Below are 14,148 nucleotides of genomic sequence, written 5' to 3'. Positions count from 1 at the left end.
GGTCTGGGTGGACCTCACATGAAACCCTCCAAGTTCATCGTTGAATACTTCACTCACTTTGTGAGCCAGCCGTCTGACAGAACACGCTGAGCTACCGTACCGGCTGCCCACAACACGGGTCCTGTTGTATCTACGGAACGACGATCTTTACCGTGGAGGCATGCAAGGCAGCCCACCACCGCATGGTCCGTGGTTCGTGGGTTGCATGGTTCATCGAAGTTTCAAATGGCTCTGAGCACTATGGGACTCAACTGCTGTGGTCATAAGTCCCCTAGAACTTAGAACTACTTAAACCTAACTAACCTAAGGACAGCACACAACACCCAGCCATCACGAGGCAGAGAAAATCCCTGACCCCGCCGGGAATCGAACCCGGGAACCCGGGCGTGGGAAGCGAGAACGCTACCGCACGACCACGAGACGCGGGCGTTCATCGAAGTATTCCACCTAAAACACTGTGAAAGGATATCTACACTACTGCCCATTAAAATTGCTACCCCACGAAGATGACGTGCTACAGACGCGAAATTTAACCGACAGGAAGAAGATGCTGTGATATGCAAAATGATTAGCTTTTCAGGGCATTCAAATAAGGCTGGCGCCGGTGGCGTCACCTACAACGTGCTGACATGACGAAAGTTTCCAACCGATTCCTCATACACAAGCAGCAGTTGACCGGCGTTGCCTGGTGAAACGTTGTTGTGATGTCTCGTGGAAGGAGGAGAAATGCGTACCATCACGTTTCCTACTTTTATAAAGGTCGGATTGTAGCCTGTCGCGATTGTGGTTTATCGTATCGCGACATTTCTGCTCGCGTTGGTCGAGATCCAATGACTGTTAGCAGAATATGTAATCGGTGGGTTCAGGACGGTAATACGGAACGCCGTGCTGGATCCCGACGGCCTCGTATCACTAGCAGTCGAGATGACAGGCATCTTATCCGCATGGCTGTAACGGATCGTGCAGCCACCTCTCGATCCCTGAGTCAACAGATGGGGATGTTTGCCAGACAACAACCATCTGCACGAACAGTTCGACAACGTTTGCAACAGTATGGACTATCAGCTCGGAGACCATGGCTGCGGTTACCCTTGACGCTGCATCACAGAGGGGAGAGCCTGCGATGGTGTACTCAAAGACGGACCTGGGTGCACGAATGGCAAAACGTCATTTTTTCGGATGAATCTAGGTTCTGTTTACAGCATCATGATGGTCGCATCCGTGTTTGGCGACATCGCGGTGAACGGATATTGGAAGCGTGTATTCGTCATCGCCATACTGGCATATCACCCGGCGTGATGGTATGGGGTGCCATTGGTTACACGTCTAGGTCACCTCTTGTTCGCGTTGACGGCATTTTGAACAGTGGACGTTACATTTCAGATGTGTTACGACCCGTGGATCTACCCTTCATTCGATCCCTGCGAAACCCTACATTTCAGCAGGATAATGCCTACCGTATGTTGCAGCTCCTGTACGAGTCTTTCTGTATACAGAAAATGTTCGACTGCTGCCCTGGCCAGCACATTCTCCAAATCTCTACCAATTGAAGACATCTGGTGAATGGTGGCCGAGCAACTGGCTCGTCACAATACGCCAGTCACTACTCTTGATGAACTGTGGTATCGTGTTGAAGCTGCATGGGCAGCTGTACCTGTACACGCCGACCAAGCTCTGTTTGGCTCAATGCCCAGGCGTATCAAGGCCGTTATTACGGCGAGAGGTTGTTGTTCTGGGTACTGATTTCTCAGGATCTATGCACCCAAATTGCGTGCAAATGTAATCACATGTCAGTCCTAGCAAAATATGTTTGTCCAATGAATACCGGTTTATCATCTACATTTCTTCTTGGTGTAGCAATTTTAATGGCCAGTAGTGTATTAATCGTTGCTTTATACGATAGCCTTTTATGTAATTCCTTTGAAATTTCGTTCTTGGAGCCCTTTACGTTTTCAGACTAATTGTACCAGTTATGTAAAGAGTAGCAACTTTAGAATACTTCCCCCTCTTTGAAAAATTTCTTCGGGCGCCTATTAGAGTGGAGCTTGTAGCCGTCGGCAGTCGCACGGCGTCAGGCGTGAGACTCTACTGTGTCCATCGGCGGCCTCGTGAGATTAAAACGTATTGATTAAAACTATTCATCACTACATTTATTTCCGGAACATCTCACAGGTGATTACTACCTAACCAGCAAACTTGCGTTTGGATGTGTGTTTCAGCACCAAGTGTTGCGTCGCCGCCTGCTGCAAGTATTCAAAGGCGGAGTCCAGTTACAGCTGGCTGGCGGCTGATGCTTGAGATGGTACGTGCCGGACTGTAGCTCGTTGTCCTGTCACAGGGACGAGGAGGACGGCCGCCGCACCATGTTCTTCGCGGAGACGCCGCTGATGAGTGCCTTCCTGCTGGCGTGGGTCATCTCTGACTTTGTGGGCGTCCACTCGCCGCTGGAGCAAAACACGACTGTCTGGACGACCGTGGAGACAGAGTCGCAGGCTGAGTACGCCAGTTCGGTAGCTCCCTGGACGGTCGCCTCGATGGCGGGGCTTGTCAACGTGCCGTACAACCACGGCTACCTCAGCAAGCTGGACCACGTCGCCCTGCCGGAACTGGGCCCCGGTGCCATGGAAAACTGGGGTCTCATCACGTACAAGTAATTAATCAAATCATTGCCCTGACTGCTACGTTTCTCCGTGAGACTAACAAACTATTTCAAAATTATACGGGGTGAACATTCATAAAACCGACAAACTGCAACGACATATTCCTGACTAGAAATGGAGGAAAAAAGGTCCTATGAACGTAGGTCCGGGAATGGACGGTGTACCGGAACACAGTACAGAGCTGCGTCGCATCCACGGCACAACAGATATTAAAAGTCGCCTCCAGGGGATTGTAGGCGACAGGGATAGTAGCTGTTGTCATGCAGAATACACATAACCGCACTTTAGCTTACACCCTGTAGGCGGGCCCTTTCCCTGGAGCTTGCACTACGGTTCGCCTCAGCAAGCTGCAAATCCGGTTACGCACAGTTCGCCGCCTCCCTACACCTTCGTCTGTCTGATCGCACAAACGCCCAAAAAGTGTTTGAAATGTTGTGTAAAGGTATTTGTTTTGGTATAGCCGTGCTACCTCTCGACTGTTTCCATCTTCTTGGCCGCACACTAACACAATCTCGGCTTTTTCCCGACATGAATACCGCACCATTCTGCTGCTTATAGCAAGTTGCGTCAATAACACAGCCTGCAACAGAAAGAAACAAGTGGCACGTGGTCAGAGGAACTGTCATTCGTCAGCGTCGTCTACCGTGGCAACGATCCATTTCCCTATACATGTTCATGGGACCTTTTTCTTCCATTTCAAGTCAGGAATCCGTCCCTGCGGTTTTATTAATCTTCGCCCTTATAACTGGAGTTCTCAGATCAAATATGGCGCAAGGAAAAGAGACAGTCGCTCTCCCTTACAGTTCAACTTTACACTGACGAAATAAAAGAAAACGGGAGTGCAAAGGTATCAATGACGAGATTCGCTAATGATGCAGCTATCAGTGAAACTTATAAACAGAGCACTTGCTGAACGCAATGATCAGTCTAATGGCAATAATTATATGGAAATATAAGAAAAAAGAAACTAATGAGGGAAGGACGAAATAATATTAGAGACACACTTTATAACAAAATTTGGGACCCCCTACCAGACAAAGTTTATTCTGCTACCCTGTAAGCAAACCATCGTATGATGAAACCAGGAGGATAAAAACGGCGAAGAGTCACTGATTGCTAAAAAACAGTTGTGCTGGTACCAAATGTAGACTTTAATTTAGAGAGTCTTTAGCAAACATTACTAATACAATACTTTACAAAAACCAGTAGAGTCCTCTAACTGGGGAGGTATCAATAATGGTGTCCCACAGGGTTCAGTTTTGGGTCCCTCATTGTTCTTAATATAAATTAACGACTTGCCACTCTATATTCATGAAGATGCAAAGTTAATTCTTTTTGCTGATGATACAAGTATAGTAATCACGCCCAAGAAGCAGGAATCAGCTGAGGAAATTGTAAATAATGTCTTTAGAGAATTATTAAGTGGTTCTCTGCAATTAGACTGTCACTAAATTTTGAGAAAACACAGTTTATACAATTCTGTACAGTAAATGGCATAACACCATTGATAAATGTAGACTATGAACGGAATTCGGTTGCTAAGGTAAAATACTCAAAATTTCTGGGTGTGTGCATTGATGAGAAATTGAATTGGAAGAAACACATCGATGATCTGCTGAAACGGTTAGGTTCAGCTACTTATGCTATTAGGGTTATTGCAAATTTTGGTGATAAACATATCAGTAAATTAGCCTACTATGCCTATTTTCATTCACTGCTTTCATATGGCATCATATTTTGGGGCAATTCGTCATCAAGAGAGAAAGTATTCATTGCACAAAAGCGTGTAATCAGAATAATAGCTGGAGCCCACCCAAGATCACCTTGCAGACGTTTATTTAAGGAACTTAGGATATGCGCAGTACCTTCGCAATACATATATTCACTTATGAAATTTGTCATTAATAACCCATCCCAATTCAAAAATAACAGCGAAGAGCATAGCTACAACACTAGAAGAAAGGATGATATTCACTATTCTGGATTAAATCTCAGTTTGGCACAGAAAGGGGTGAATTATGCTGCCACAAAAATCTATGGTCATTTGCCAAATAGTATTAAAAGTCTGACAGATAGCCAACCAACATTTAACCCTTTCTATGCTCCAGATGTAAATATACGCTAATCGTTTCAGTGCTCCAGACGTATATATACTATTTGTTATAAAAATACTTACAGCGGTTCCCTGCTACAGTCGTATAGTTACGTATAACGTCGACAATCGGGCCAGCGAGTCGGAGGTAATTGTTGAGCAAGTATGCAGTTAAATTGTTGGAATACTAGGAAATACCTGAACGACTATTGAATGCTGAATTCTCTTTCTGCTGAATTCATTCGTATCGCTATATTACCTAGTTTGTGTGCGGCCGTTTCCGCGTTACCGAATGAAATGACGCGACGTTACCGTCCGTTTACAGATGATGAGCTGCTGAGTATTCTAAACCAAAGTGACGACGAGGGCATCATCATGCCCAATCCAGCTGATCGGTGGACAGATAATGACGACGACGAGCTGGCAGATAAATCTGTCACCACAAATATAAAAACCAGTTGAACCAGTAAATGCAGATCCAGATTTTGATGTTATTGTCGATTCTTTCTCCGATTCCGAAGAAGAGCCTGAGCGTATGCCTGAAAAATCTCCTAAGAGACACAAAACAGTTGATTTTAGATGGAAAGACTCTGATTAGGACCCTAAAGTGTATAATTTCGATGACAGTGGTTCCGGTCGCAAAATCGTCAATTTAGATGATTTATGTACTGTATACGACTGCCTCCAAGTTTTTTTTCGCGAAGAAATTGTGAGCTACATAGCTGAGCAACGTAATTTATATTATGAACACCTTTGCAATGATGCCGGTGAAAAATCAAGACTGCGAATTTGGAAAAACACAAACAGTGACGAAGTTTATTGTTTGCTTGCTGTAAATTTTCTGATCGCTCAAGTGAGAAAAAATGAAATAAACAGTTATTGGACCAATGATCAGTTACTGTCTGCTCCAATGTTTGCGCAAATCATGCCGAGAGATAGATATCTACTGTTACTTAGAATGGCACATTTTGCTGATAACAGTAAGGACCCTGGAGATGACAAAATCTGGAAATTACGTCGAATTGCGGATCACATCAGAAAAGTATTTCCAGGTGCTTTCTACACAGATTTTGTGTAAAATTTTTTGTGTTATGTGATTGTCAAACTGGTTATATTCTTGACTTTATTATTTATGTGGGTGCAGCAACAGACGTAAAACAAGAAACTGACTTTGGTGTAAATGTTGGAATACCTGGAAGCATTGTTCTCACTTTACTTGAACGTTACCTTGGTAAAGGTCACTCATTATATGTTGACTATTGGTACACCAGCCCAACGTTATTTTCTTATTTGCATGACAGAGTGACTAATGCCTGTGGAACTGTGAGAACAAATCGCAAAAGCATGCTTGCTTTATCAAAAAAAAAACTAAGAAAAGGCGAGATCCAGTTTATGTCAACAGATAAACTTCTTGCTCTGAAGTGGCAGGACAAGCAAGAAGTGACGATGTATGTGCAAAACATGATAAACGAAGTGACACAAGATACATTTGTGTAAAATGTAATGTGCCTTTAAGTTTGAATATTTGTTTCGAGAGATATCACACTTTGAAGTATTACTAATGTAATATGTTTTGCATTTTTTTTTCAACTAATAAAGTACCTTTTTTGAACAAAGTAAGTCTTTCTGAACAAAGATTTAAAAAAGGAAACGATTTTCACCGACAATACTGGATTTTGCGTTTCATTTTTATCTCAATAATAACGGTAGACTGCTACAGTCGTATGTATACGCACCGGGTGAAAATAACGCGCACAGAGCGGGAGCCGCTGAGAGTAAATGCGCCGTGAAAGGATTAAAAGCAAATTAAAAGAATTTCTGAATGACAACTCCTTCTACTCAATAGATGAATTCGTAGATATGAAATAGCAACTGTAAAAAATAAAAATACAAAATAAAAAAATTAAAAATTAATCAATTAATTAATTAATTTGTGTAAAGAAAACTTATGTCAAAGTGACACGTTCCACATCATTACGAAATGTCGTATTCATGATCTATGGAACAAGGATTAATGTATGTATGTATGTATGTATGTAAAAGCTGTAAATGCTACTTAATGTTCCAGTGTGTGTGTAAATTATAATTTTCTGACACCTGCCTTCTAATACACCCCCGTCCTTCATCTGAGCGTATGCTGTAACATCACACAGAGACAGTTCTGAGATATTAGTAACCATGTATTATTCGAACGCGTTTTAAGCGACAAGCCTTTAGACAAACGTTAAACTCCATAGCCCTTGGAGCGATGGACTGTGTTCTAGCTGACACTTCTCTCCCTAGCTGAAATGATTTATTGTTACGTTTGTAACCATTTCACAATCGATGGTCCGTTAACCGCTAACCATATAAAAACACTCGACGCTATAAAGTAGCAGTTTCCTGTGAAATTAAACGAACATAGACAGTTTTAAGAGAGGGTAGCGTGTTCTCAAATGTGTGTGTCCTTTGTGAAGGCAATCACGTCTGTTGGCCCTGGAGAACTACACGTCGGAGTCGGTCAAGGAGCAAGTAGTGACCGTCATTCAGCACGAGGTGTCCCACCAGTGGTTCGGCAACCTCGTCAGCCCCAACTGGTGGTCCGTGCTCTGGCTCAGCGAAGGATTCGCCACTTTCTTTGAGAACTTCGCCGCTGCAATGGTGAGCCCGCATGTAATGCTGTTTTTGTAGGTGCCGTTACAAGAACGGACACTGCAAAAATTCGTCCATATTTTCAGCTGCTATTTAAGTAATAATTTTCGCTTGATGACAGCACCTTAATGTCATGCCTCTTTTTCAGAAAGAAAATCAAAGTACATTAAAGTAGGACTGCGCATTTTCGAACTAACTAGTTAAGTCTTGCAGTAAGATTATCAAACCATTTCAGATAATGATACGTCACTTGCAATGTGGAGAGATGTCGTTTAATAAACGGTTCGGCTATTGTAATACTGTGTAGAAAGATAACAACTTATATGCAGGACAGAACGACTGTTGTCAAGTCCCGGCTCCTCTTACGCTAAGATGCTTCCAATGAAGACTTTTCTGTCGTTCCTCAGGACTTAAAGGTGATTGTGTAATATGCATAGCTGGTCAGATTGTCACGCACTTTACGGAGAACAACTAACGTTGTCACGTAAGTACAGTACACACACACAAACGTACTAATGCACAAATACAAGCCGGCCGTTGTGGCCGTGCGGTTAAAGGCGCTTCAGTCTGGAACCGCGTGACCGCTACGGTCGCAGGTTCGAATCCTGCCTCGGGCATGGATGTGTGTGATGTCCGTAGGTTAGTTAGGTTTAATTAGTTCTAAGTTCTACAAATACAACAGTACACTGAAATGGCTCTGAGCACTATGGGACTCAACTGCTGTGGTCATAAGTCCCCTAGAACTTAGAACTACTTAAACCTAACTAACCTAAGGACAGCACACAACACCCAGCCATCGCGAGGCAGAGAAAATCCCTGACCCCGCCGGGAATCGAACCCGGGAACCCGGGCGTGGGAAGCGAGAACGCTACCGCACGACCACGAGATGCGGGCACAGTACACTGAAATCTACAAAAATAATTCAGTTTTTTAAGTAAACGATAATCCCATGAATTAACGAATCCACAGCTTCCTTTGACATACTTATCTTTTTTATGTACTCTTTCATTCTGAGGTATAAATCTACGTCTTCTTTCCATGTTTACAGTTATATTACAGTTGCGTAGTAAGTGAATAACATAAAAACATTCCATACTGTGTGTTTATTTTGCATTTGCAACTAAATAAGAAGAAACGAATGATACACACATTGTTTCAGTTTCCAAGATAGCTGACAAATCACTAAATTCCGAAATCCTATCTTCGCCGAGGATGTAGAGCGTATATTATTACCACCAACTTTCAAATCGCGCAATGATCACCATTTAAAGATAAGGAAAATTAGAGCTCGTACTGAGGCGTTCAGAGAGGCGTTTTTCCCTCGTGCGATCCACGAGTGGAACCGAGGGGGGGGGGGGGGGAATATGACTTTAGCGAGAATTGTGCCTCCGCCACACACCGCTTCGTGGCTAGCGGAGTATATATGTAGATGTAGATGTAAAAACATTCAGTGTCGGCTAAGTGTTTCTTTTTAGTCGTCTTATGCAGTTCATGTATACAGGAAACACTGTAATTCCCAAGGAGGTGATTCGTTATCGGTTTTTAACTTCACAAGTAAGAGACCTGATTGTAATATAGGCCTACAGATAAAACAACCACAGACCTCACAAAATTTTGACTTTCGGTTGTCTTACCTGTATATTATTTACAACGGTTGCTGTGCCCCAAGTAGGCACACCTGTGTAAGCTAAATGTTTATGCTCAAGCAAATGCTCAGTCTCCTGATAGTTTTCCTGGCGGAACTAGAAACTTACTGCCCATGATAGTAACGTGTTTTTTTCTGACTACACTAACCCAACACTATTTCGTTTATTATGAACGCTACGACAACTGGCTCCAGGGCTCACAGTTAGTATCCCTGCAGAACATAGGAGTATAAGAAAATAAATAAGAAGAAAATAAAAAAAGAAAAGTAAGAAAAATGTTACAGCGGAAATTTAATTTATAGAACCATGATGTGCACGGAAGCTGGGGCTTGTCCAAAACGGTGTGTCAGTCAGCCAATGTAGTGACGGGAGATCGCTACACAACACGACAAAACATTAAACTGTCGCATCTTGGACGCGAAGCTGACCAGTTCTTGTACCTCGCAAGGTGTCGTCATGTGTGAGACGTTATAAGAGTAAATAGGCCTTTAACTTTTTTTTTTTTTAGTCATCAGCCTTCTGACTGGTTTCCTCTTCTCTGCCAGCCTCTTCACTTGCAACTTACGATCTCAGTTATTTGCTGGATGTATTGCAATCGCTGTCTTCCTCTACAGTTTCTTGCCTCTACAGCTCCCTCTAGTACCATGGAAGTCATTCCCTGGTGTCTTAACAGATGTCCTATCATTCTGTCAATGTATTCCACATCTTCTTTCCTTTCCGATTCTGGGCAGAACCTCCTCATTCCTTATTAACCCACCTACTTTTCAACATTCGTCTCTAGCACCACATCTAAAATGCATCTATTCTCTTCTGTTCCGGTTTTCCTAGAATCCATTTTTCGCTACCATACGATGCTGTCCTCAAAATGGAGATTCTCAGAATTTTCTTCCTCAAATTATGGACTATGTTTGATACTAGTAGACACCTCTTGTCCCCAGGAATGCTCTTTTTTACCACTGCTAGTCTGAATTTTATGTCCTCTTTGCTCCATCTCATGTGTTATTTTGCTGTCTAGGTAGCAGAATTGCTGGTGTCAAGTTTCTCGCTATTCTCATTTCTGCTACTTGTCATTATTTTCGTCTTTCTTCGATTTATTCTCAATCCATACTCTGTACTCATTAGACTGTCCATTGCTTTCAGCAGATCATGTAATTCTTCTTCACTTTCATTCAGGATAGCAATGTCATCAGCAAATCGTATCATCGATATCCTGTCACCTTGAATTTTCTATTGAACCTTTCCTTTACTTACGTCATTGCTTCTTCGATGTACGGATTGGACAGTACACTACATCCCTATCTTAACCCTTTTTAATACGAGCACTTCGTTCTCCGTCGTCCACTCTTATTATTCCCTCTTGGCTCTTGTACACTCTTGGCTCTCGTACACATTGTATATTACCCGTCTCTCCCTGTAGCTTACCCCTGTTTTTCTTACAGTTTCGAACATCTTGCACCTTTTCACATTGTCGAACGCTTCTCCCACGTAGACAAATCCTATGAACAAATGTTGATTTTTCTTTAGTCATTTATCAATGTCAGAATTGCCTCTCTGGTGCCTTTACGTTTCCCAAAGACAAACTGATCGTCATTTAACACATCCTCAAATTTTTTCCATTCTTACGTATTTTATTCTTGCCAGAAACTTGGATGGATGAGCTGTTAATCTGACTGTGCGACAATTCTCGCACTTGTCAGCTCTTCGGAATTGTGTGGATGATATTTTTCCGGGAGGCAGACAGTATTTCGCCAGACTCTCACATTCTACACACCAACGTGAATAGTCGTTTTGTTGCCACTTTCCCCAATGCTTCTAGAAATTCCAATGGAAAATTAACCATCCCTTCTGTCTTAATTGATCTTAAGTCCTCCAAAGTTCTTCTTAAGTTTTGATTATAAAGCTCTCTGGGAGGCCAAGCATGACGAAAGTGGCGACTAAGCACACGATCATCACCAAACGACACGCGCAAGAGATTTTTCACGCGTCTAGCAATGCGGGGTGGAGCGCCATCCTGCATAAAACCCCATGTCATTCCAAGCATGTGTGTCAATTTTTACCTCTCTATCTACATTATTCCGTGATTTATTCAGTTTTCAAATTTATACTGACTTTTTGATCACCCGGTATTTAATAATGTGTGTTAGAGCGTGTTTATGGTCCAGCCATAGGAATATTTATTTAACTTCAAGTTGTTTAAATGTAAATCCAGTATTTCGTATGTATTTCAATACGTTTGTGAGTATGCGTTGGCTTGGAGACATGGAGGGAGCACTCTAACCAGTCACAGCGCTCGTGAATGGGGAGATTGGACGGAAGTGGGAGAAGAGCATCGTTTCGAGAGAGGACCTGGGAGTGCGGAACAGTGTGGCACGAGAGCTAGACGCGACGGCGCGACGGATGCACTGTCGCCGCAGAGACTTGGAGAGTGTGGAGCGGTTTGCGCATGGTCGCGGCAGATAGAAATACTTCAGAGTGCCGACTTGTGCACTTGTGAGATTTACGTGGCTTCTACAGTGAAGACGTAGCGTGCTTTAAGAAGTGAATATAAAGCGAGCTATGTTGATGTTCATAACTAATTACGTGCAGTAGGAATCTGTTGTTTCCCTGTTATTCAACTTATTTTTATTTAATTGCTGGACCATCGCCACCAATAAGTGATTGCAGTAACATACCACATTCTCAAAATTTCTTCTACTATCGTACTCATCATTTAAAGTCGTTAAGATAGTACCTCCAGATTTTATTTAATTGCAATCTTTCATTTATAAATTTCTACGTTGCATTCGCAATTGCCGAGTGATAAAAACCTATGACCATTCGATTCCTGTGTATATTCATATTGTATACTGTAGACTCAGCAGTACTTGGTTTGTAATGGGGCAACTACGTATCTAAGCCCCGAGACAATGAAACCAGCCAAAACTTTTAATATTTCAGCTCTGAGCCTGAGGGTACGTAGTTGAGGGCCACCACAGTACACCTTTCTTCTTTTTATTTGAAAGCCCGCACTATAGAGTACAACGGTCAAAATTTTATTACATTACATCTAAGCTTTCTTCTACCTGCATCTACTTCTACCTACATATCAAAAAAAAAGTTAGACCTATTTTGGAAATTACATATTTACCTATCTTCGTCTTTTGTTACAGAATCTCTCTTATAGTGATCGCTTCATGTTTGCAATGCTGTCCCAACTAGCTTTTATCAGGGCGGCCCATAAAGGAGGAGGGGGCAGAATGGGGCTCCAGCTCTCACCCCCCAAAATATCCACCTTTGTTATGGGGCAGCGAGACTAGAATTAAAGTGATCCATGTTGACGTCGATCCAGGCTAGTTTATACGAACACTCGCAAATCATTATCCTGTGACGCAAGTTGCTAGGAAGTGTGCCGACACAAATCAGCTTACATTAACATACGTTAACCACTCTGCCGTATTGCCAACAGCTTGAACATAATGGCTGGCAACTCCTCTTCCGTTGGTGTATTCGTCATCATGTGCATGTGACAGCATCTACTGTTGTTTTATGTTCTTTTTTATTGCGAAAGGTACTTCCCAAAAGACGTTGGATACCATGATCTGAGAAATAACAGTTTCTTTAGCAACACCTCACGAAAATCCATCGTTTCTTACTTGTAGTAATATCATTCCCAACTTACATGGTCAAAGTTCCATCTCTAGTTTCTGTTGTTTCAACAAGGAAGAAAACACTGAGCCAGTGAACATGTTCTTACTTGAATCTTATAACACTGAGTTGCACTATGCCTTATTTATGAAAGATATACAACTCCCAAGTCTACCTTTATAGTTTCACCCTCTTCTGTGCTAAAACACCATTTGACGTGGCTTAAGGAACCGCGAGCAGCATATCTCTGCCCTGAGTTGCTGTTTGGTTTTATTAACACGAATCGAGTCCCAGACAGTAGAGGGGAGCCGCTAATTTTGGGGTCCACATGACCCTTGGGATACCAATGTTTATTGGAACGGAATTGAGTTGTCCTTCAGAAATCTAAGTTTGAACCCATGGGTCACTTTTATTCTACTACCCATTGTCTGTAATGGTCACCACACAGTGGTCTAGGCTTTGCTCCAGTACTCACACCTTTCCAGACCACAAGAAGTAAGACCTTTCTATGCCACGCTCCATACTTCAGACTTCTGATGTTGTTCTCGTCTGAACTGCCAACCTCGTCGCGAATTTAAAATTGTACATGTAAATGCTGCCGTCGATTATTTTAGCAATTAAATAAAATTTCAGTGTGTTTTACTTCTAAGTTTCGGAAACATATACCACTACCCGGTGTATACAAGTATACGAATTTATACAAGGACAGTAGTGCACCATAAGTAAAACACAAGTGTTTTTCTGATCCCCGCCAAGATTTCTTCTTAAGTGTTTAAGAAATGTCAGTTCGTTAAAACTTGTGACATGTTATTACCACATCAAATTATGCCAACAGAAAAGTTGTAGATTCGTAGTTAAAGGATCTAGGATACCTAGCAACATGCCAAGTTTATTAAAAGTAAAAAATGAAGTGTCTAAAATATTAAGGAGTCTGCAGTTTTCTGCTCTGCTGTTTGCTAGCGTCTTTTAAGGACTTGGCTTGTCTAGAAAATAATTATCCGAGAATTTCTGACTTCTTTTACGTACTACATTTACTCAGTCGTTAATCAACGGAGGAAGTTTCTCTTCACACTGACTCTAAACTATGATGTTTTCAAATGTACAGTTGGGACCTAAATACGTCATCAACGCTGTCCTTGTTCTAGCTTTACTTGTGCCACTCCGTTCTCTTTTTCAGGTGGAGCCCACCTGGCGCCTGGACGAAGTGTTCGTGGTCTCAACATTGCTGAGGCCAGGCATGGTCTACGACGAATTAGCTGAGGCTCCACCTCTCACCAGTGAAAACTATGACAGCAATATCTATTACAAAGGTCTTGGCTACTAAATTTTTCACCTTAGTAATACCTCACAGTTTCTATCCATAAGAACACTCCCCACCTCTTCCATAATTTTTGGTCGCACTAGTTCCGCACTTTAGCTGCATTTCACAATGACAGTATCATCTCCAAGACATCTAAAGAGGTTTTCTGTTACTGACAAAGGACATTACCTTATT

The 14,148-nt window shown here is 42.3% G+C and overlaps 1 protein-coding gene across 1 annotated transcript in view; it reads left to right on the top strand.

Moving 5' to 3' along the window:
- The window catches only part of LOC126176860 (aminopeptidase N-like), a 155,698-nt gene that overhangs the window by 55,392 nt on the left and 86,158 nt on the right, over positions 1–14,148 (top strand). Inside the window, exons 6-8 of the mRNA XM_049924047.1 lie at positions 2,339–2,650; positions 7,209–7,392; positions 13,831–13,963. Of these exons, the coding sequence (XP_049780004.1) occupies positions 2,339–2,650; positions 7,209–7,392; positions 13,831–13,963 (629 nt within the window). The remainder of the gene's footprint in view (positions 1–2,338; positions 2,651–7,208; positions 7,393–13,830; positions 13,964–14,148) is intronic.

Source organism: Schistocerca cancellata, chromosome 3, assembly GCF_023864275.1.
Source record: "Schistocerca cancellata isolate TAMUIC-IGC-003103 chromosome 3, iqSchCanc2.1, whole genome shotgun sequence".
NCBI classification, from domain to species: domain Eukaryota; kingdom Metazoa; phylum Arthropoda; class Insecta; order Orthoptera; family Acrididae; genus Schistocerca; species Schistocerca cancellata.
The sequence above is the reverse complement of the archived record's forward strand: the minus strand, read 5'-3'. Positions and strand labels throughout refer to the sequence as shown.